General features: G+C 41.3%; 1 protein-coding gene across 3 annotated transcripts in view; it reads left to right on the forward strand.

Moving 5' to 3' along the window:
* The window catches only part of nhsl2 (NHS-like 2), a 124899-nt gene that overhangs the window by 51079 nt on the left and 48608 nt on the right, over positions 1-25212 (forward strand). Inside the window, exon 1 of one of the 3 annotated variants that reach the window (XM_061031680.1) lies at positions 679-2513. The exons of 1 other annotated variant lie outside the window; for it this stretch is intronic. In XM_061031680.1, coding sequence (XP_060887663.1) covers positions 2435-2513 — 79 coding nt within the window. In that variant the 5' untranslated portion in view covers positions 679-2434. Of the gene's footprint in view, positions 1-678; positions 2514-11572; positions 12076-25212 lie in introns of those variants that run through there. One more of the 3 variants, XM_061031681.1, reaches the window with a different exon arrangement.

Genomic DNA, 25212 nt, shown 5'->3' on the forward strand with positions numbered 1-25212 from the left:
TGAGCGTTTGAAGAGGACAGATTTAAGAAGGCAGCATGTTCAGACCAAAACGACGTCTCTCTTTTTAGGCTTTAGCATGAGTGGTGCAAGCTAAGTGCTAATGACGTCAACATCTTATAACAGTTAGCATGACTTAAACTTGCCTAGCTCACTTTGAATGAAACACATCCCATTTGGTAAATTATAACAAACAAACATTTATCAATTACAAGTTGGATTATGTTTTAATTTAAGTTTCCTTTTGTCTTGTTTTTGTATTTATAATGTAGCTTTCATGCTGGCTAGCTAGTTTGTGCTAATATCTTCAGGATGAGTTGCCGTAGAGCTACAAACTCTTTTGTAGCCCATCTCCTCCTCTCCTCTCCTTTCTTCCCATCTCCTCCTCTCCTCTCCATTCCTCTCCTCTCCTCTCCATTCCTCTCCTCTCCTCTCCTCTCCTTTCTTCCTATCTCCTCCTCTCCTCTCCTCTCCTCTCCTTTCTTCCCATCTCCTCTCCTCCTCTCCTCTCCTCTCCTCTCCTCTCCTCTCCTTTCTTCCCATCTCCTCCTCTCCTCTCCTCTCCTCTCCTGTCCTGTCCTCTCCTCTCCTTTCTTCCCATCTCCTCCTCTCCTCTCTCCTCTCCTCTCTTCCCATCTCCTCCTCTCCTCTCCTCTCTCCTCTCCTCTCCTCTCCTCTCCTCTCCTCTCCTCTCCTCTCTCCTCTCCTCTCCTCTCCTCTCCTCTCCTCTCCTCTCCTCTCCTCTCCTCATTCTGTATTCTCCCCATTTCTCCTCACCCTCTCAATCTCATTCCCTGCCCCGCTCACTTCACTTTCAATTTCCCTCCTCTGTCTGAACAGACCCAGTCTTCATTTATTCATCCCTCTGACTCCCAGTCTCTCTCTCTCTCTCTCTCTATTTCCTTCCACCTTTATCAGCCCCCCCCGCAGTGTATCCCATCAATTCTGTTTCTCCTTCTTACTCTGCAGTTTAACTACGTGGCCAAAAGTATCTCGACAGCCAAATATTTCACCCATACACTTTTGAAACCTTTCCCAAAAAACCATCAGCATTATTTCTGCTGCGGTGCCTCACCAGGCTGCGGGGATTTTTCTCCCACTCAGCCACACGAGCGTTCCTGAGTTACAAACACTTCGACACACAAGTATAAAATCTGCACTTTATTACGGGCCTGGTCATGCTCATGGAGGTATGGTTGTCATGAAGTTGAACGCACACTGATGTTTCTTACATTATTCAAAGGCTCTGTTTATGTAATATGACCCAATCAGAGCGCAGGTACACAACGCTCAGGGAGAGGACTAAACGGGGCACCACTTCCTTTGCTACTACTTGACCCCCCTATACAGCTACGAGTTATCCGGTCAGCCCTAAAACTTCATTTATTCACTGATTCAATCCTTTAAATTGGAAGAGAGCGCCCCTTAATTGCACCCCGGTCAGCTGTGCGAGGACGGAGGTGTCCTCATACTTTTGGCCAAATTGTCCCTCTGTTCTGTTTTCTGCTCACATCGCTGACGGTGACTCAATCCATCTCTCTCTCTCTCTCTCTCTCTCTCTCTGAGCCAGCCCCTCCCCTTTTTTCTTATTACTCGCTCTACCTCCCTCACTGCATCCCCATCTCTCTCTCTCTCTCTCTCCCTCGTCCTGACTCGATCTCCCCTCTCTTGCTCTCCGGCTCCTGATTGGCTACTTTCCGCCTGCCTCTTTATGAATTGAATGGCAGCGGCTGGATGCGACTGGCTGGATGCTAATCAACACAACGAGTGCTCTCTTCCCTCTCTCTCTCTCTCTCTCTCTCTCTCTCTCTCTCTCTCTCTCTCTCTCTCTCTCTCTCTCTCTCTCTCTCTCTCACGTATACACACACAAATGCATACATGCTCATCGGAGACATAGAACCTTTCATTTAAACATCCAGGGCTGCTCATACACACTTTCTCTCTCACGCACACACGCACACACCTGCATGCTTCCACACTGGTGATAACACACACACACACACACACACACACACACACACACACACACACACACACACACACACACCGGCACACAGCCTGCTTTGTCAACAGCTCACGTATCGCAGCGCACTCGGGCGAGCTCTCTCACACACACACACGTCTTCCTCTCTCGCTCGCTCGCTCTCTTCCTCGTCTTCTGTCACTCTCTCGATCACCCTCGTCCGCAATCGCACGCCGGGCTTCACACACACACTCAGACACACACACACACACACACACGTAGACATGCAGTCACACACTCCAGGAAGGCTTCAGTGATCCTCTCTCTCTCTCTCTTTCTTTCACACACACTTTCTCGGTTTTCTTGCACTCACATGCTTTAATGCACACGACACACACACACACCTCTCTCTCTCTCTCTCTCTCATAGTCAGTCAGTCAGTAAGTGTGTGTGTGTCGGTGGAATGAGGCGGTGATGTTTTGGGACAGGAAGAATACTATGGGCAATTCCCAACGACGGGCCAAAGGAAGACACAGACCCAAATCGGCAACAGGTACTTTACCTCTCTTTATTTATCGAATGTCAAATGTCATTTGATCTATTTCCTGTCTGCGCAGTTTTGGCATCCATCCATCCATCCGGATTGTGTCATATCCAGGGGTCCACGAAGCCCTCCTTTCAGCCCCTCTATACGTTTATTATCCGCGTTTCATTCACACGTCTATAAACAGATCTTTAGAATCCGACCTTCCGCTCGTATGTCGTTTAATGTCTGAAACGTTCAATCGGAAATCGCTCTAATTCAGGTGTTCCTCATCTTTTTTCCATTTTTTTCCATTTGTCAGTCTATCTACTATTCTTTCTCCATCCATGCATGCCCAAAACCGCCTCATCGCTCCACCCAAAAAATGTCTCTAATTGTGGCTTTTCATGCCCATGCATCCCTCTACAAGCTCATCCTTCATTTTTCTACACACGTCTGCTCATTTCATCCAAACGTCCCAAAAAAAACCAGCTCATTGTAATCCAACGTTTTGTCCATTTTTCTTTCAATATCGGCATTTATCCTTTCTATCAAGTCAGCAGAATTCCCGTCTCTCATGTCCATGCAGCCTTCCTCCAGACCAGACCAGACCAGACCAGACCAGACCATTCATCTCTCCTCCCATTCATCCACTAATGTCTTCATGTATCCGTCTAGTATTGCTATTCCATTCATCCACAGCCAAATATCTCCATCTCTTTATTGAAAGTGTCTTTACCTCTAAATGTCCTGCGTCCCTGCATCCATCTTTCCATTAAGCCATCGATGTATATACGTCTTTTCCTCCGTCCATATGGCAAAGTGCTCCTCTGTCTATATCATACTACTCCATTTTTCAATTTCAATGCAAAAATTTGTAACACAGTCGTTTTCTTTTCACCCCTTCGTCCAGTCCTCCATCCATTTCTTTTTTTCCTCCATCAAGTCTATGCATACATGCACTTGGAAAGCGCCCATTCATTCACCTTTCTTTCTGTTTATGCATTGATCAGTCCAGAGGTTACGGATTTTAAAGGCCTCCTATCATCTGTCTGATGGAGTTTGACGTCTTCTATCCATCCACCTTACTCACATATCAGTCATACATCTTCATTCATTCACCTGTAGGATATTCTGGATCATGATATTATGTTTTTTTTTTACTATCAGTCCATTCATACATCCATTAATCGTTCATTTGTTCATCCCCAAATCCAAAATGTACTCTATGCCTCTCTTTATACACTCCTACAACGACATCATAGTTGACACGTCTCCACCTTTCTTTGAATCCACTGATCCAAATACTCAGTATTTTTTCATTGGTGTCTCACGTCCAGTTATCCTTTGTTTCATTTCTCCATCAACCCCATCCATTCTTCTTCTTTGCTTCCATTCACAAATCGACCAAATCTCTACGGTGTTGCTTTGGCTTGTAATCCATCCATTCTGTCTATTCACCTCTCCATCTTTCTCCTGAAATGTTATACTATGTGTTACCACATTTATTCATGCTTTTTGCTTTCTTAATTCTTCCATCTTTACTTAATTTGTCCGGTCATTGGACTTCCTGTCGTCCATTTTCTTCTCCGTTTCCGTCCATCTGATTTGTATCATTTTCAGTTTTCTTGTGTCCCAGCATAAAACTTTCCTGACTTCATCAACCCATCATCCAATCTCCTTCAAACCATCTGATGTTTTCATTTATTATTTCCCAGTTTCCTCCCATTTTCTTTATCCATCAATACAAACTTTCTCAGATTAAGAAGCATTTAGTAAATACATCGCTCTTCTCGAGATTTCTTCAAATCCACCGATTTTGTTGTTCATGTCTTTCTTTTGTTCCCAGTTATTTCCATAATTCTCAATTCCTTTATCAAAAATGTCTCACATTGAGGCTTCTTGTGTCAACACTTTTACTCCTTCATGGATCCATCCATCTATCTAATCAACCTTTGCGTCCTTTCTTTCCTTCTTCAAAATGACTCCATCTCTTCGTCCACAATACTCATACAGTAATCAGGGTTTTCTTGGCCAGTCCTTCTATCTTAATCCCAATATTTTTTCTCAAAAATGCTAGCAAACCTAACTTTATCCCATATGACTTCACGTAGAATCGTCAAGAATAAGTCATTTATTTTGCTGTCAAAGTTTCCATCAAAAATCTGATATGTTTAATTTTAATATACGTATTCTATTCTCTATATTAATCAATCCATCCAAGGCAAAAAAACATTTATTTATATAGAAATGTATGCACCTAAGGACAATCCAACCTAAAATATTCAAATAAAGATAACAGACAGAGTACATACAATCATACCACAGGAGAAAGATAATTTAAAGTGATAACTTTAAATTTTCACAATTATTTGTGAAATGCAACAAGAGCCAATTCATGATCATTCAAATGAACATGAAAAAAGAAGGATTTTAAAATGTTAAGGTTTGGAGCACATCTAATCTCCTAATGGCAGTTTACCATCCATCCATCCATCCATCCATCCATCCATCCATCCATCCATCCATCCACCCAGTCATCTTTTCGTTCCACTGGGTTTAAAGTCTGGATGAACTAGGTCAATTGGTCTTTTTGCTCATGGCTGGTGACTGGTCTGAGATACTGTATGTGTATGTGTGTGTGTATGTGTGTGTGTGTGTGTTCGCAGTAGTAGCCTTATTCCACTGCTGAGCTGAAAGTGTGTCAGTGTGCAAATACTCAGATTTCACACATTCGTCATAGCGCTGCCACATGCTGCAGTCTCGTGCATGTTTGGGTGTGTGTGTGATTGCTCGGCTGCACCGCCTCGTCCTGCACGCCTGGATGGGATTACTACAGGGCTCTTTAATTATCACTGAGGGCGAGTGAGAGAGCGAGGGAGGTAGAGATTGAATGCAGGAGAGAGAGAGGGAGAGGGAGAGAGAGGGGAAGGGAAACGAGAGAGAAGTGGAGATGACAGCCCTTGTAAATCTGCCCTCTCTTTCTAGCTTGCTCGCTGGACGATAAAGAAGGCGATGACGAGGAAGAGGAGGGAGTGAAAAAGAGAGAGAGAGAGAGAGAGGGAGCAAGCAGGAGGTGAGGAAGATGATGATGCAGAAGAGGGGGGAGAAGGAAGCAGAGGAAGAAAGAAATTTAGAGGAAACGGAAAAAATAGGTGGATGAGTGATTATTTTGGGAGCAGAGGATGAGCAGCTGACAGGGAGGGTTGATGAAGGACTGGATGGATGGGGACGAGGGGTGAGGAAGATTCGTCCTCGGAGGAGCAGGAGGGTGTTGCATTAAAAATATACACATGCAATGTGTTTATGTCACGCTGCAGAGCTGCACCGTGCAGACAGTGCCAACCAAAAGTAAACACACCCATATGCTCATTTTCTCTGTTTCCTGTCTTCACACATTTTGTGCATTTACCCTCAAGAAGTGTGTGTGTGTGTGTGTGTGTGTGTGTGTGCGTGTGCAATGCAGTATGTCTGTAAGCGTTAACACAAACGGACGGCCAACCAGCCTGCATGCACCTGCTTTGGTGCAATAATCAGCCCAAGACGCTTCCTGATACGTTTGACCTTGACTTTTAATCAGCGTCCTTTGAGCGTTTGTTTTTTCTTATTTATCGCGATGTGACGGCCGCATTACTGTCTCACATATCTTCCAGACATGTGTGATTTATTGTGGTTGCTCATGTGATGTTGATAGTGATGACATGTTCAGGGACAAGAGGCGTAATTGAAGCTTTATGGACAGGAGGGGGGAAATGCGTTTTTGATGAATGAAGGAGAGTGTCGTCAGCGTAACAAGAACATCAGTGGCCCTCTTACATAAAACAACTCATGTAGGTGTTTACCTGCAAGGATCCTCATTTTGTTTTTGATTAGTAATGATTAATGTCACTAAGCCAGGCGGACGTGGACTGAGGAAGACTGTCATGACTCAGCAAAACCTTAAGGAGGAATGACGGGGTGCAGGCACAAAAACGACAATTGTTGTTTTGGCTGATACTTCATTCATTTTTGGAATTCAGGAGTGCTGTACGGATTAAAACATCGTCTGTCACATTTTTAAACATTTTCAACTTGATGTCAAACACTTGGTATGTGTAGGATTTTTATAGTGGCTAAAGTACTTTTTTCTTTCTTTTCTTCTTTTAGGTTTATTTTTGTGCTTTTTATGCCTTTATTTAGAGATAGGCAACTGGTGCCAAAAACAACTCTTCCTCAGTTCAATTTTCTCCTTGAAAAAATACAAAATATGCTTCTTTTCTAGCTCTCCTTTTCCCCCTCATATATTTTTTTTGATCTTTTGTGATTAACTCCTGAAAGCTAAAAGTGAAAACAGACTATTTACCCACAGCGAAAAACATTCATTCATATATTTTCAAATCGATGATGTCATTCTGAGCACAACCAGAGCCTTGCAGCAAATGAGGGAGAGAAAAGAGAGAGAGAGAGAGAGAGAGAGAGAGAGAGAGAGGGAGGTGTGTGTCGCGATAATTGGAGAGGCAGGGGAAAAGAGGAGGAGGATGAAGAGGAGGAGGTGGAGGGTGTAGAGAGAGAGAGAGATCTGAGGCCAGATACGAGATGCGAGAGGGGGCAGAGGGATAGGAAGACGGAAGATGCTGCGAAACAAAGAAAGAAAAAGAGGAGAGCGAAAGAAGAAGAAGAAGCGGTGGATGAGGAGGAGGGATGGAGGAGGAGACAGGAAACAGCGCCTTGGAGTGTGTATAGCTGAGGCTGCTGCTGCCATGGCAACCGTACAGGTGTTAAAAGCAGGTCAATTGAATGCCGGTTCGGCAATCTGCCAATGGCCAAGAACGTGTGTGTTTAAGAGTGTGTGTATGCATTCACTGGTTTGTTCATTCATTATCTACAGAGTGTGTGTTGCTAGCTGTGGCATTTTGCGAAAACGTGTAAAAAAAAAAAAAAAGTGAGTATAAAACGATTTAAATAAGATGAGGAAAATGTTTTGTGAGTATCTAAAGAAGACAATTATCCCCCATTGCCGTTCAACTTTTATCTCTTCCTTTAACTAAATTATTATAACGTGCGTTGGTGGAGGAATTGTTTCTTGCAGTTGGTTGTAGGTGAAGCACTCTGAAGTTTTATTAAATACTGCGGCTTATGATTCTATTCATGGTAAATTATCAGATGATTTATTTGGTTTGTAAAGAGTTTAGAAATAGTTTGAAAACCCTGAACAATTCTCCACCGTCACGTCGTAACATTTAAAGAAAAGAAAGACAGCGATTCTTTACAGCATGAACCATGAAATGTTTTCTGCATTAAAGCAACAATGTGTAACTTTTCCACGTTGATATGGTCGTTTCAAAGTCGGTATAACAGAACAACAACTTCCAACATGGAGAATGGCGTCTCTCTCATGTCCACAGAGTGGCTCCATCGCCTGTTCACTGCACTATGTAACTTTGGCAGCAGGCTGCGGTTCACTTGCAAGAAGTGCGTACGGCTTAATGACACCAACTCGTACACATACCTTCAGGTATAAAGAAGCCGGTTAGCTTGTTTTTGTACTATTTGATACAACAGCTGAGGAAGAGGTCAATGACAGTGCAGTTGCCCTCAGAAACCTTCGGAGGGCGCCAAAGTGAACCAAACCGAAATCCTACACATTGTTGGTTTAAATATTACTTAAATACAGTCTGTGCAAATTATTTCTTCCAATAACAGACTTAAACTGCTTCGTAGTTTTGCTTTGAGCAACAAAACATATTTTACGAGTTTTTTTTATTTGTTCTGTGTGCCAAATCAGCTTGATGTGAAAAAAAGTGAAGTATTTGCTTGTAGAAGAAAAAGAGTTGAAGTAGAGTTTGGCATAACAAGAACAGACTAAACCAAAGTGAAAGTAGTTCAAATGAATCCTCAGTAAATGTAAGTATCGTTAGATTTAACCACTGAAGCTAAAAACTGCAGAAAGTCTCGTTCTCGCTGATCGTTTATGAAAAGGCTGAACTATTTTTTTCTGCAGGAACCTCCCCCCCTCTCTGAGTTTAATCAGAGCAGATCTGCAGCTCTTGATTTTTTTGGCTTCATCTCCAATGTGTTTCTCCTGATCTCAGACTTTATTAGCACTGCCTTCATCCCTCCTTCTGTTCATTTCCTTTTAAAGTGCAGACTGTCTTTTCTCTGCAGGCTGTTATGAGCTCATATGCCTCCTCTTACTCGTCAAAATTAACGGTGTGTTAAAGCAAAAGGAAGATGGAGACGGTAAAGAGCAGATGCTGCTTTTTTTGTAGCTGGAGCTTTTTAACATTTGAAGTAATGTACACAAAAAAGCCTGAAAAGACTTCTGCAACTAAACTGCCCGTCCTCCTTTGTGGAGTAACGTTTGGTTCGTCTGTGATTGAACGTTGTCTCTTCAATGTCACCTGTTACTTTTCTGCTAAGCACAATCATGATCAGCTGGAACAATTTAGAACATTTGAACTTGAAGACAGGTTGAAATAAACTTTCTCCTTGACACTCAGAGACACTCAGACGCTCATTTATTCCACGTTGAATCTCCGTCTGTGTTTCTCCAAAAATGCCTGAGAGCAGGTGGGACTTTTTTTTAGCCCTTATTAATTTATCCCGGGAGGACTCGCTGTGACGCTCCTGAACTTTAATGTTTCTTCGGCGCTCTGCTTTTTAAATCCATTTTCAGCGGAGACTCGGGGCGCGGCAACGGCGGCAGCTTCTCTCCGGCTCTGTGGGGAGTTTAGCGCCTCGCTGAGAGGATCCTTAGCTGGTGTGTTTAAAGGTGAAGGGAGCATTAATCATCTGATCTGCAAGACTCGGCTCCCTCGCAGAGCCAAGGTCGGTTTATTTAACACATCGGGTAGTGAGGAGCTTCGCGATTTTAGAATTTACAACACCTGTCATGAACCCTGTCACCTTAATTCTTCCCTCGTCCACTGTTTGGAATTCTTTGTATACATTCCTTCGGTTGTGTCCTCTTTATTTGCAGCAGCTCTGATACCAACTACAAAGCCGTTTGAAACCTTTACACATAAACAGAGTTGATCTGATAGGAGCCAGAACAGAGTCAGACCAGGTCTTCCAAAATAATAAACCCAGGGGTAAATAGAAACTGGAGTTTCAAACGGACTCAGACAAAGAGACGGTCATTTCTCAAATTAAAATATATCTCGCCCACTGGAGGAGAGCGGAGGCTTCAGAATGGAGGAGGTGTCGCCTAACAGGAGTTTGTTTTGGTTTCATGCTGGTTGTTCAATGGCGACATCTAGTGGTCAAAAAGTCGCACATTCTTCCTTTAAGAAGCCAAGTCGCATCAATTTTATTTTTATTTCCCTTAACCTGCCTCTGAGGGCTTTACAATCTGTAGAGCATCAGCACCCAGAGAGAGAGAGAGAGAGAGGGAGAGAGACGGTGCAGTAATCTTATTTCCTCCTGTGATGATTAATTATGATGCAGCTTGTGATGAGAGCTGACAGGAAGCAGCCTCCCGGGTTTTCTCGTAACTGCATTAATATGAGACAGTTTGAAATGAGCAACTTTACATCAGTGACTCAGACTGCCACTGCAGAGACAAACATCAGATCTGTGACATTTCTTCAAAATCATGCATGGAACAAACACAATTCTCACATTTGCGTTAGCTAAAGTTGAACTTACTTGTCATGCATTCTTCTGATATAGCTTTTTAGCTGCTCTGGACTGGGTAAATAAGAAACACCTTCTCTATAGATCATTTCAGTCTGGTAACACACTTTAATGTAGTCAGTGTGAAGAAACACAATCAATCAACTTCAAAAAGTGGTCTTGAGACAGTTCTTGAGACCAAGACCGATTTTGGATACTACAAGACTAGCTATTTCTAAAATGAAAGCAGAACGTCATTGTTCAAAGCTCCCTTATAATTGGGTTAAATTTCAAACTACATTTTTCCTTGAAAGTAAATAAATCCTGAACCATTCCACATTCAATTTTTTTGAGCACTTATAAATAAAATGTATTATTATTATTATAATTATTATAATTATTATTATAATTATTATTATTATTTATTATTATTATTTATTTATTATTATTATTATTATAATTATTATTTATTATTATTATTATTATTTATTGATTTATTATTATTGTTATTATTATTTATAATAATAATAATAATAATTATTATTATTATTATTTATTATTATTAGTGTGGTTCAGTCAATGTGTGAGAACTTCGTCACTTTAGTCACCTTCAGTGTTTACAGGAAGCAAGTTTTGAAGGGAGGAAGGAAAGGAGTCGAGCTGACCGACACAATGCACGATGGAGGAGAGGAAAGGGCGAAGAGAAATATTTGATCCAGATATGATGGCTGAGAATTTGTGGCACATTATTTCAGTTTGTTAGTTACCCTGGATTGGAGAATGAACAATGTTCTCAAATTTGATTCAAACCTCTTTTTGCTGCTTGATCACAGTTAATCTGCTCTCCTGCTTTAGATGAAGACTAAAGTCGATAATAATAATTACATGAACTATGTGAACGCGAGTGAAGAGGTGTCGCCAAACAGCAGTTTGTTTTGGTTTCATGCTGGTGCTCAAATGCGACATCTACTGGATCAAAAAGTTTCACATTCTTCCTTTAAGAAAACCAATTTCATATTTTTTTGGCCTAATTCAGGGCCGTCTCTCCCCTTGCTAAAATCCTTATTTATTGACTAATATTCACTCCACAGGATTCCTGTGGGTTCTGCTTGATGGATCCTTATCTTGTAAACCTCATATACAGACCATTAGCAAGAAAAAGGCCAAAAGCGTTGGTATCACTTCAGAATCATGTCTCTTGATCGACTCCAAAGTGCCCTCCTTGTCATATAACTCGATGGTTTATCCATATTTGAATCATTATACCGCCTGGATCAGATCTCATTACACCAAACATGAACCCATTCACTGTCTTCAGGAACAAGTAATACAAATCACAAGTTGTGTTCATAACACACTGTAAAATATCTTTTTCACTGGAATGGGACCCTGGAGGGAACTTGCTCTTGCCCCTCCCCCCCTTTTTGGGTCTAAAAATCCATGTATCACTATAGAGAGCATTACCTCCTCCACTTGCACTGGACATTGATTGTGTGCTGCAGAACTGTCTCGTACTGGTTTATTTTGTAGGAATATTGGGCATTGCATGGGATAACTGCATCCCCTTTTACATTTTTTTGGGTTATGTTGACCACCCGACCGGCTCATAAAAACTTGGCAGAGTCGTTGAAGTTGAAGAAGGGCAGGAGTATGGGAAGTGTTAGGAGGGGAGAGGAGGAAAAAAAAGAGGAAAGGGGAGGCACAGCAACCGGCACCATCAGTTTCCTCCCTTTCTCTCCTCTCACACCACGAGAGAAAACACTCTTTGCTCGCACTGTTTTCTGTCTTTTCTGTCTTTGGCTCTGTGTTTCTGTAACTTTTTCCCACTTACCCGCTCGTAGCCAGCGCCTGAATGAGTCAGTTGGTTTACCTCAGAAGGCAGCCGGCCTCTCCTCCTCTGCGTCTCCACTTTTCACCTTCCACTTTACATGTGTGTGATAGTTTCTCTGCCGGGAACACTCTGGGAATATAGACATGGAGTTCTTTTGGGCCAGAGCAGGTAAGAAACACTGGAAATCGTCTTTTGAATCAAATGAGGGGACTTGCATTAAGATTGGTGCTGGGAGTAGCGTGGTACTGAAAGAAGGAGGGAATCTTCTTTTCCATGATAAGGAAAATCTCAGGAATGTTACACTTGACATTAGCGGGCATAACGGTTAACCACGTGTCTGCAGAAGTTCCATGAGTCAACTTTAAATGCATTTTCTCGAGGCTGTTGCATTGGGAGTTTTGTGCACTTTGAAGGCCAAAAAGCATTCCTGTATTTGAGCGTCACACATAGCTGGAGCATGACAGCTGCTGGTTGTTGTGTATCTGTGTGTGTTTTGAGTGTTTGTGCTGATGTCTGGCATCAAAGCTTTCACAGTTTTGAGAGACAGTGTGCTACCTAATGTTTGTCAGAGAGGTGGAGAATTTTGCAGGTTGATGAAACAAAAACATCTTGTTTTGTAGTTCACGGTTATTAGGGAACAACGATACATTTTATACCCTTTATTTAATTATTGCCTGATTTTTAATTCAAAATAGAAAAACTAGTCTTTATTGTGTTATTTTGTTGCATCATGTGTACTGTAAAATGTAATAATAATAATAATAATAATAATAACTTTATTTATATAGCACCTTAAAATACAGGTTTTAAACGCAAATAAAAAGATAACAGCACTAAGAAGGTAAGAGCAGTAAAAGAAATAGAAACAAGTGATTAAATGATCAAAACAAAACAAAAAAACAATAATATTAATCAAAATAAAAAGTATATGTAAATATAAATGTAGTAACAATGTGCAGCCAGCAGGGGGCCAGATGCCAGTCTGGCCACAGGTGATCGTAGTTCCCAAAATGAATGCATCATAAATGATCCAAATAGAAAACATGTCATTCTTCTTTTAAAAGTAGGTTAAATATTCTGTTTTTTTTTAATGTCGTCATGTTGAAGGTTAAATTGACGACATACCGTTTGGTGTGCGGTGCGATTCCCGACTGTAAAATGATCATATTCCACTTTTTGTGATAGCATTATTGCTTCAGTTCTTCAGACGTAAAATGAAGTTTTGCTGTTTATTTTGTTGAAGTTTTCAAAGAGTTTGCTCAAACTTTTGATTGCAGACTTTCATTTTTACCGGCGGTGGTTTTTACGAGACACACAGACAACAGAGTGTGTGTTTGTGTGTGTGTGTGTGTGTGTGTGTGTGTGTGTGTGTGTGTGTGTGTGTGTGTGTGTGTGTGTGTGTGTGTGTGTGTTATCGCATGTGAAAGGCTCTTTGTGTGCAGAGGAGCCCACGTTTGGCACTCTGTCCGTGCCTTTGGCTCTTGAAAACTCTTTGCACATGCCTGTTAAGGTACCACAAGGTCAACTGAGGTCATCTTTGTGTATGTGTATACTGCATGTGTGTGTGTGTGTGTGTGTGTGTGTGTGTGTGTGTGTGTGTGTGTGTGTGTGTGAGTGTGTGTTGCCTCTTAATCCCCCTCATGCACACTCTGGTTTTGACAATGTTGCTGAAAGAGCATTTTGACTCTGGCTTGGTCACAGTGTGGTTTTGCGATCAGCTGCAACGCTTTCCAATAAGAGCAATTATGAGGACATCCAAGTGAAACACACGGACACACACACATCTGTGGCTACGCTGTCCATTTGACACTCCAGCACGGAAAAATGAAGCAATACGGCATGAACCGTGACACACTCACATGTTAGTAACACACATACACACAGTATTTAGCATACTTATTCATCATCTACAACAGTGCACAAATACTTCTCTCTCTCTCTTTTATTCTGTGTCTATGTCTCTCGCCCACTCCCCCTGCTGCCTGAGCATAATAAGAAAATGAAACGGGGGAAAAAAGAAATCAGATATCATTGAGTTGTTATGCAGATTGGTAGGCTAAATGCGGTGCCTCAGTTGCTGGTCGCTCAGGCTGCAAAGAGGGAATGAAGAAGAAGAAGATAAAAGGTGAGAAAGAGAAAGTTGAGGAAGAAGAAAATGAGGAGGAAGAAGGGAAAGAAGATGAAGAAAAAGAAGAGGACAAAGAAAAGAAGTTGAATTGAAGAACTAGAAAGAGTAGAAGAAGAGGACGATGAGGACAATTAGTCAGACAAATAAATACAAGCAATAGAAGATGAAGAAGGATTAGAAGAAGAAAGCAAGAGGGATGAAGGGGAGAAGAAGCGGAAAAGAAAAAAGTATAAGAAATGATGAAATGTAAAGACGGGGGAGATGAAGCAGAACAGGGAGAACAAGAAGAGGAAGAATAAGAATAGAAGAGAGAGAAGAGGAAACAAGTACAAGAAAAGGAAAGAGGGAGAAAGATGGAGGTGGAGGACAATGGGAAGGACAGATCTTTAGTTCCAGGTTAAAGGAGAAACAATAGGAAGAAAGAAGAGGTGATTTGTTCGGAGATAACGAGCCGGACAGCAGACAGGTGTGATCTGTTATCAGATTGAAAGTCCCCTCTATCACTCTTAAAGCGACACATTGACTTCTCTGTAACGTTTACTCTCACTGGCCTGTGTGTGTGTGTGTGTGTGTGTGTGTGTATGTGTGTGTGTGTGTGTTGGTGAATCTAAATTAAATAAGTAAATAATGACGGCTTTGACCTGAGTGTGACTTTCCCTCCAGTGTTTTGGCGCCATTTCAGGTATCTAGTGTGTGTGTGTGTGTGTGTGTGTGTGTGTGTGTGTGTGTGTGTGTGTGTGTGTGTGTGTTCAGGCCCAAACCAACTGCACCTTTTTCCCTCCAGACAACAGTATCTGCCTGTTTTTAAATTATTTTTGTCAGCGATATAAAAGCAGAATGTGCAAAGCTAGCTTATAAACAGCTAGCTTATAAACAGCTAGCCTTGTTTGCTTTAGCCACAAACATAAATAACCACTTTTTTTTTTTATTTCTGTTTGTGTGCAGATTAAACAAACCAGGTTTAGTGTGTAAATAAGTAAGTCGTCTATGTGTCTGTAGGGACATTTTTTGAATATGTGGAAAGCGAGGCTAACCTCAATCTTTGTGCATTGCTAGCTTTCCTCCAGGCTGTAGCTCCATGCTAAACTCACACACGACTACCCTTTATTAACCCCTTCACTAAAGCCAATTTGCGTTCTTATGCAATTACTAAAAAAACTTTACTTTGGTTGATTCATTTTTTTTACTGCCATTAATGCAAACATCGGCTATTTTTGAAATTCAAATAGTGATGAATCAGTCAGCCGACAGTCATTTTAGCTAAAGAGAGAGAGTGGGATATGACATGCGGGAAAGGAGCCACAGGTAGGATTTGAACCCGGACCACCTGCTTCGAGGACTACAGTACATAGGGCGCACAAACTAACCACTAGGCCCCCGGCGCCCCGATTGTAAGAGTCCTTTATGTGGCCACATTAAGAGTGTTGGTCAGATGTTTTAACCACGCTCCTCAGATCTCTGAAGAGTGATTTGTGTTTATTACAGCTGTCCGTTCACTGAACAGGAAATAGATGGAGCACTGTTTCCTCTCTAATTCTCGTCAGAGACAATGGCTCCTGGAAGTAATCTGACCTAGACAGCACCGTCCTCCAGTGCCAGCATGTGTGTGTGTGTGTTGGCCTGTGGTGTTATGAGAGGTGGCCTGGGCAGCGTCAACCCTCTGAGTCCAGCCCAGACACACACACACACACACACACACACACACACACACACACACACACACACACACACACACACACACACACACACACACACACACATACAGAGTGTGGGACTAATCCTGAAACAGAGAGAGGGAGAAAAAAGGAAATATTGTGTGGAAAGCAGTCGCCGGGTGCCACTGGGAGTTGTAGTTTGCTGACAGGCTGGGTTAAGTCTATCAAAGGTGGCACAAACTAAAGAAAGAGTTGCCAATACAAATCTGAAGGGCCTGGCAGTAAGAGATAAGGTGCCTGAGTCCATTATGACGGATAAGTCTAATAGACAGAAAGAGCCAGACATCATCAAGATATGGACCTCTAATGGCAACAAAACAACATCATACAAGCTAATCTAATTGGCAGCAGCTACAGTAAATAATGCAATGCGACTATAATCACTGATATTTAGCCAAAACACTGTCACACTTTACAATTTGGGCATCACGGTTGTAACCATTGACTGTAAAAAAGTGACATCAAATCACCCCTGGGACTTGCACTACAATCTTGCACAAATGGAGCCAGAGTGTGCACAGTAGGATCGGGCTGGTGGGGTGTTGACGTCATGTCCCTTCAGCTTACCGAAACACACTTTAAACTTACCAATAAAAGACAGAAAGTTTCCAAAAACATCCCTCAGGTGGGAACAGTGCACAGCAGAACAGATTCTTGTGTCGGACACTCACGGTATTGAAAGTTCAATGACCCTGGAGTTGTCATGTCGTCTACCTTTGTCATGAGCACCTTTTTTTTTTGCACCTTTTGTGTTTTTTATATTTTACATTTTTAAATTCTAATAGCTTCTTATTCTGTATTATTTAAGTTGTTTCTAGTTCTGCTTTATTTCCTTGTTAATTGTTTAGCACCAATACACCAAGTCAAATTCCTTGTATGTGTAAATGTACTCGGCAATAAACCCCCGATTCTGATTCTGATGAGTCATGACTACCGAGCAAACTGACACGGCTGCATAATATAATAAGACAGTTTTTAAAGTAAAATGAAAGGTAGGTGCTTGTAGACAAATTATTTTTAACTATCCTGCAAAATCATTTTCTTCATATAACTGACATTATGATGAAAAAATGACGAGATAAATGTTTCTTATTTAGCTTTTTGACCCCTTCTCTTGTGTCCACATCTGTTATCCAGCTGTTTAACGGGGTTTGAACACAAAAACAAAACCGCTGCATCAGAACCTGGCGGGAAGTTGATCAAATATTTAACCTCAGACTAAACACAAATGCCCACATAATGCCAACATACCACAAAGAAAGCCCTTGTAGTTTTTGTGTGTAACAACATCACGGCAGGACTTGGATAATGGCCTATTGCGCGGGTGAGTGCTGAAAAAAAAAAAAAAAAAGCACACAGTACGCCTCTTCCTGTTAAAGCAGTGTGCCTGCCGGTTGTTGCAGTTTGTCGCATAAATTATTAAAAGCACCACAACAAGTGTTGTTCAGCATAAAATGTTAAAGCGGAACCATGTTCTGTGCTTTGTTTACCGTTTTAGAAAAACAAGCCTGACTGTTATGTATGACTTGGCAGGCTGTGTTAAGGGATTTTTCTGTCCCCTGCTGCATGCGTGTGAAACAGTCCTCGTGGAATACAAGATTCACTTCAAACTGTTGCCGTCCGTCTCCTCGGCGTGTTCTGCTTTCTCTTTAAGTGTTATCGTGTTTCTGCCTTTTTTTATGCTTTGTGTAGTCAAGCGGATTTGATTGGACCTCGGATGTTGACTGCTGTTTAAAGTGTGTTTGTGTCCACGGTACATGCTGGACCATCTGGGTCCCGGTGTAGAGAGCTACAGGGTCAGCGTGTGTGTGTGTTTGTGTACCTATCCAACAGGGAACTTGGACGTGCTTTAGATCATCCTAAAATCATGTCAAAACCACTATGATGAAGTTTGATCATTTTTTCCGACAGGGTCCCCGGATGGTGTGAGTGTATGGAGGTCCCGTCTGAGATAGTTAGATAAGTGTACAACTCCCCTCTTAGCAACATAAAAAAACACCTTCTTTGAAAGAATCTTATCTTTGAAGACCTTAAAAGTCCACTTTCTTTTATTTCTGTGTTTTTAAAATGACCAGAAATCCGCGTCCACACTTTGTCGATGTAGAATCAAAGTCCTCTGTTGGTCAGGTAGGCGTGTACGTGTGTGTGTAAGGAAGAGGAAGGTTAAGTGATAAAAGGATGATTGATGGACTACAGCAGGACGGGTGTGCTTTGACCTTGGCAGATGGGGTCACACAAAAATGACCTTGGTATGGGAAATGACCTGTGTGTGTGTGTGTGCATGTGTGTGTGTGTGTGCATGTGTGTGTGAAATGACTAAGGAGTATTAGGTTTCTCCATCGACCTTGGTAGACCTGTGACATCACTTCTCACTGTCTGCCGCAGTGTTTTCCTCCCACGGGACGATAGGTGGGACACTTTAAACAGATAGGAACTCGCTGCACATACACGCTAAACACAGACACACACACATACAAACACACACACACACACACGCACACACACACACACACACACACACACACACACTTCCTGACCCCTGTAGAAGTGGATGAGTCAGCCTCGGGGCTCTGTACATTGATGTCTGCAGTATGTGTGTGTCGTCAATCACTGTGATAAATAATCAGTGGCTCTGTGTGTGTGTGTGTGTGTGTGTGTGTGTGTGTGTGTGTGTGTGTGTGTGTCTAGTGTCTGGATTTACAGCAGCAGTCAGTGTATTGACACACAGTCCTTCACAGTGTGTAGTTTTAGGGTACGGCTTCCTGGATTGACTAGTTGCTAGGTTATTCACGTCCAGTAAACCTTTTGATTTTTTACAATGAGGAGAATGGAAATTAGATTTTGGTTGATGTTGAGCACGATCAGTGATGAAATTTACTAACTAGTTACAGTTTCTAGTTACTGTGGGATTTCAAAATCAAGCCTTGTCTGTTGTTACAGAGTGGCTGCACCTGGGTCTTCATCTTTTAGCTCGGTGCTTTGTGAGATTTGAATTCCTATTCTTGGCGGTGCAGGTTAGAGTATGCATTCCTGCACGTAGACTCACAGATGTAACTTTGTCGTTCAACTCGAGCGAAGGAAAAAATAACGCTGGTCTTCCCAAGACAGAAAGCTCCCGCCTGAATGATCGTCAGCCTGAGTGTGTGTTTACTGTGCGTGACATTGGGTGCTCCTTTGCCGACGTTAGCGACGTCAATAAACCTCAGTCTCATGTTGTTGTCGGCTATTTCACGTCAAGTAACGAGTTACGAATGTCTGTAATTGTAACGGCGTTTAGAACCTGGAAGGTAACTAGATACACTACTAGTTACCACAAGTAGAAGGGGCGTTACAGTAACTAAGTAACACATTATTCCCAACACTGAGCATGATTAAGAAATGTTCTTTTGAGATATCTGAATCTATGTTTACTGTAGGTTTGGGTAGAATAGACTTTATTATCATTGCACAAGAGTACAATGCAATTTACTTAAAAAGATATAAATATATAGAATAAAAACAAATATATACATATACACATGTATATATATATATACCTACACAAGTACAGTAGAAAATATCCAAAACACACACACACCCACTCATCATTATTTTGTAGTTAAATGTGTAAACAAGGCAGATTGAAGCAGTATTGCACTATTTGTCCCGTGGTGGGTCAGTGTTTGATCTTGTTCAGTTCAGTGATGGCTCTTGGATAAAATCTGTTCTTCATTCTGGAGGTGCGAGCCTTTAGTGCTCTGTAGCGCCCCCCAGAGGGGTAACAGAGAGAACAAGGGTGCTGACAGGGGTGGGTATCATCTTTCACAATGTTGTTAGCTCTACGGAGGCAGCGGGTCCTGAAGATGTCCTCCAGAGGGGGCAGGGTAAGTCCAATGATTTTTTCTTGTGACTCTCTGGAGACTTCTCTGTACAGTTCACATACCACGCTGTTAGACAGTATGTTGGGACACTTTCGACTGAACAGCGGTGAAAGGCTCTGAGCAGGTTGTTCATTTTTCAGAGTGCGTCGAAAATAAAGCCGCTGTTTGAGCCTTTTTAAACCGGGGCAGAGGAGTTAATTGTCCATGTGAGGTCCTCACTGATGTAGGTCCCCAGGAACTTAAAGTTGGTGACCCTCTCTGCTTCCTCTCCGCTGATGGTTAGGGGGAGTGTGGTCCTCATGGTGTCTCCTGAAATCAATGATGAGTTCTTTTGTCTTTTTAGTGTTCAGTGTGAGGTTGTTGTTCATGCACCAGTCTGTCAAGCTGTCTGCTTCCTCTCTGTATTGTGTTTCGTTGTTGTCTGAAATCAGTGTTTTGTCAACTTTTTGGAAATGTCAATAACAAGGCAACTCCAATACAGCTACACTTATTCTCAGAGGAGGTTAAGCAAACATTTTTTTGAGTATAGACACATCTTATTGGGGTACATTTAAGAGGACAGAACCTAAATTTACAGCTTGGCCTACTGAGTCAAAGTGTGTAATGTGCAGTTCAGGTTATGAAATTCTCATTCATGAACGTCTTATTTGTTTGTGTAAATTGTATGTTTATGACTCCTTTGCTGCACCTTAAAACAGCAACAGAAGAGGAACAGAATCGGCGTGCTGTTGACCTCATTTTGACTTCCATGATGTGAGATTATCACTGGAGGAGAGTTTAAAGGAGATCTGAGTTGCAGTTTGTAGAGGAGAATGAATTGCGATAAAGAGCATATTTGGGTCGCGCAAAACTGAAAGAACAGAGTCGGCTGCTCAAAGACCGCCAGCGGTGCAGCTTCTGTAAATAAATGACAACATTATGATAACAGCTGCTTCGGGAAACTGGAAACTGTCATCCTGCATCTCTTTTGAGGTGCATCTTCTTATGACTCATTCACTGGCTGTGCGGCTTATTCGCTCACTCTGGTTATTAGATATTCAACCTCATATTCCTGACATATCAAAATAATTACCCAATCTCTTTTTTGTTTACTGTAATGGTCTGTATTTAGGCTGTTGTTTATGCAAATGTAATGTAAACATGCAATAACAACGGCTTGCTTTGCATTCAAATGACACATTTTCAATAATCCCCTCTCTGCTGTTTTCAGTCCATTACATTTTAAAGAGAAGATGTCTGATGTTTACAGGCAGAATGTGCGACATTTAACACAAAAACAGCAGAAATCAAGTATATCCTGTTTAAATGTCTCTCTGAGTCATGACTGTCTACAGTGAGTTAGATGTGTTGTTGTCAAAGTCATGTTTACATGGACGGGACGACCTTGTGTATAAAAGCTGTTTTAGTCAAGGACTAGAGAGAAGAAGAAGAACATACTTTCTGCTTATTTGGGTGTAATATAAGTCTATTTAGATCACAGGCATTTTGTGTTGATTAATATGCAATGTGAAGCTATAAGCTAACTAAAGAGCGCTAACATTAGCATGCTAACACAACAATTCAGACCACAAACTCTTGTCCCCTGCTTGAGCTTAATGGTGTTTAACTATGGTGCGTTCTTATTGATAATTCCTTAGTGTGAATGTGAGTGGAGAGTGGTTTTAGGTGTGTCTCTGGAGGAGGGCGGAGGCTTCAGAATAGCGGAGGCGTGGCCAAACAAGAGTTTGTTTTGGTTTCATGCTGGTGCTCAAGGGCGACATCTACTGGATCAAAAAGTCTCACATTCTTCCTTTAAACAGATACACTTATTTGGCAAAAATGAACTCACACTGACATGGTCGTGCACATTTTTATTTGTGTTTGCAGTGTGTTCCAAGTTTTTGAGTAAATTTTTGTTTTTTGAGTTTTATTGGGACGCCGCAGATTAAAAGAGTTTAGCTCGACTATGGCTGTCTTCTATTTGTATGTTAATCCCCATATAGACACTTTACAAGGTTGCAAATGTAATTATTTTTTTAATTGAGAGGGTCTACAAAGACCTTCCAGAGCTCTTTGGTTCGATAACATCAGCCGTCCAACAAAAAATCAGCAGCAGATTAAAACTTCACACAATGAAGGCGGAGTACGCTCGTGTTATTATGTAGATTGATCGGGAGGCGTGACAATGGGATGACAGTGATTAATCAATCACATTATGTGTTCATTTTGTAGTCATTCATAAAGTCTATGTGCTGAAGTGTTGGAATAAAAAGACAAATCAAAATCAGTTTTATAACATTTTAGGAGATGTGCAGTCGAATGGAGCGAGCAGTCATCAGATATAAGGAAGATTAAACACTGATATAAATCAGCAGAACTGTCTCCACCAGTGACTCTGATTGAAAGATTTAAGGAGGATTTTAAAGAGGAGCTACAGCTCTGTCTCTCTGAATAAATACAACCGCAGCAGCTGGGTGAAGCAGATTTTTCTTTTTAGCTCCGCTCTGCTGCTCAACAATGTGAGCTAAGTTGTAATTCACACATTTTAAAGGCAAACCAGACAATCAAAATGAATAAAAATGTCATTTAAAGGAAACAGTTTCATGTGAAAAACTGGGTTTCTCTTTTGCGCTGTCGGAAAGTTACACCTGGAGGCACCAGTAAGAGATTCTCCCAATGTTAGCTTAACATGTTGGTCGGTCGTTGTCAATTATTCACACGTGTTTCCTCCTCTCCAAAACATACCGACCTCGGTTTTAATACCAGGGAAACACTTAATGAAGTGTCTCTCCAACACTCTGAGACATATTATAGGCATGAATATTTTAAGATGATGGAAAAAAATAGACACAAAATATGAATAATCATGTCATAGTTGTTAGCTATTAGCATTAGCCCGAAGAATCCGTACATGTATTATTTATTTAATCATGCTTCGTCATTCGGGCTTGTATTTCGTCTGTGTGTTTTTGTGTGCGTGCGTGTCTGAGTCTCGTGTCACTGCAGCTTCCCGCCATGCTAATACGGCCGTAACCACGGAAACATGTCATAAGAAGACTGCATGTATTAAAAATAATTGTTATTATTTCCAAAAATACAGACATATTGTCTCCATGTGGCAGTTTTTGAGGCAAACACTGTGTGTGTGTGTGTGTGTGTGTGTGTGTGTGTGTGTGTGTGTTTGTTGGCATTGGTGAGTCACATTAGCTAGCTCATGTCCGACTCACCATCACAATGAAAGTGACGTAAATCGCCGCGTCAGTAATAGGTGTTAAATTGGATCTTTGTTCGTGTTAGCAAACATGGCTGAACGCATCCACACACACACACACACACACACACACACACACGCAGTATACACACACCTTCATGACACTCAAATCCATTACTTTAGCCTCTCGGCTCGTCCCTCTGTTTTGTCCGTGTGCGTACGTGTCACGAAAGATCTGACAAAAGAAGAAAGACGGAAGAAGATGTAAAGCTCCAGGGGGGGAAAAAAAAAAATCAAAAGTGATGACAGAGAAAAGAGACGATGGGGGGAAAGAAAGAGGGAGGAACTTTGTGTGATTTTTTTTTTAAGGGAATAAAGGATGAAATCAGGCGAGACATGGAAAGAGGACAGAAAGTGATTTAGAGTACGAGGAAGGAGGAGGATAAACGAGTGAAAGGAGGATGAATTGTGGCTCACGTCACTATAAATTACCGGCTGACTTTAATAACTGCAGACAGCCAGGTCTCGGTGCAGAGCAGAGGAAATGAACCCTTTTAGTGAATGTGTGTGTGTGTGTGTGTATTGATTCAGGGACTGTATTTGTGTGTTTGTCTTTGTCTTTGATTGATGCCCGAGACAAAACTCCGATAATAAGCTGTCTAAATATTTGTCAGGGTAAGAAGTCTTTAAAAAGTATTTAAAAAACAACAACATATGTATAGTGACCTTTAAAGCATTTAAAGGTCATTAATTATGTGTTTCATCAGGTGTCCTTTAGCTTCAAGCTAATGCAGCTAATCCTAGTTTATACTGACTGAATAAATAAGATAAATCAAGGTGTGTTCAGGATCAGTTCATTGTTTGCTTGTTGTTTTTCCTCATTGGATTTTGATCACCTGAACTGTTGGTTTTGTCTTTAAAACATTTTTACATACATTCTTGTCAACACATTTTTATTGAGCTTCTCATTAGTAACACTTTGCTTTTGTGTCGGTGCTTCAGTCCTCAGTGTGACGGCTGGCAGGAGATGAATTGTACGATTAGAATTCAACAGGATTTGGTCTCCCACTTCACAGCAGCTGAATGCATTCATAATTTATGCAGTTGTGTTGGTGTCCTCACTGCCTTTGTCTGTGCTTTATGCCTGAGTGTCCTGCAGGGGGCGGCACTGAGCTGCACAGAGTCTGCAGGCTGCTACATGCATTGCACAGAAATAAATGCCATAGACACACATTCACACGCTCCATTTTCCACCAATTTAGCCACTTTGAGTGACTCTGACGTGCTGAGAAGGAGCATTCACGCTCATGTTTAGACCAGCGGGCACTTTAATTAGCTGAATGCATCTCGTTCGGTTAAAGTCTCCTTCACTTGCCACAGCTGGGACTCCAAATTCCAAACTGCCTTTTCATACGAGCAGCACTGCATCCTGCATCTTTTAAGGGCCTCTGTTTTGATGTTTTTGTTCTTATTAAGTTACACCCTGCAGGGTTAAAACGTACCAGGCACTCAGGAGAAAAATGTACTTTGAATTTAAAAGAATTCAACATAAAATAGTGGCCTTGTTGACCAGTAGAACATACTGTTCTCTTTGAATGGCTGAGTGAGAATATTGACTGGGCCACCATAGGATCATTTTTTAGGGACCTTATGTGAGTTAATTAAAATAATTTGCCTTAAAGAAAAAAAAATCAGTTGACCCTTGAAATTACAACATTTTCCCGGTTTTAATCACTCAACAAAAAAACAATTTACTTAAGTCAACCTGAGCTCTGCTCCAAAGAGTTGCCTTTTTTCAGTAAGGCCGAAATGAATCATAGAATAATAGAATACAATAGAATAGAATAGAATTACTTTATTGATCCCAAACTGGGAAATTGTGGCGTTACAGCAGCAGGTTGTCCAAACACAATATAATATTAAATACAAAGTAAATAAGTACTAAAAATATCAAAACTAAGAATGTGAATATATACAACCAGGATTTAACTTTGCATTACTAGTCTTAAATATGAAAGATTAAATGTAAATGTGCAAAAGCAGAGTTGTAAATGGACAGTATTGACATAAGTTAAAGAAAGAAAATCATGATGTCTGGGTAGCAGTTCATTTTTGCTAAAAAAAAATTAAAAAAGGAATTCTTATCGAATGCATTGAAGCTTAAGCCTAAGTGCAGGAGGTAAAAGTATAAAAAAAAAAAACATCATAAAATACTAAAATACAGTACAAATACAGAAAAACGCAAAACATCACCTCTAACCTGCTGTCCCTACCTGCCTTATAGCTCCAAGTTTTCAAAATGCAATGCTTCACTAACCCTTCCCCTCCCCCCACCACTAAAACTTTTGCTTTATAAGCATTGTAAAAAAAGACACTCTGAGGTCATTTAAAGCCTATAGTTCCTCATCGCCC

The sequence above is a fragment of the Labrus mixtus genome, chromosome 23 (genome assembly GCF_963584025.1).
Source record: "Labrus mixtus chromosome 23, fLabMix1.1, whole genome shotgun sequence".
Classification (NCBI taxonomy): domain Eukaryota; kingdom Metazoa; phylum Chordata; class Actinopteri; order Labriformes; family Labridae; genus Labrus; species Labrus mixtus.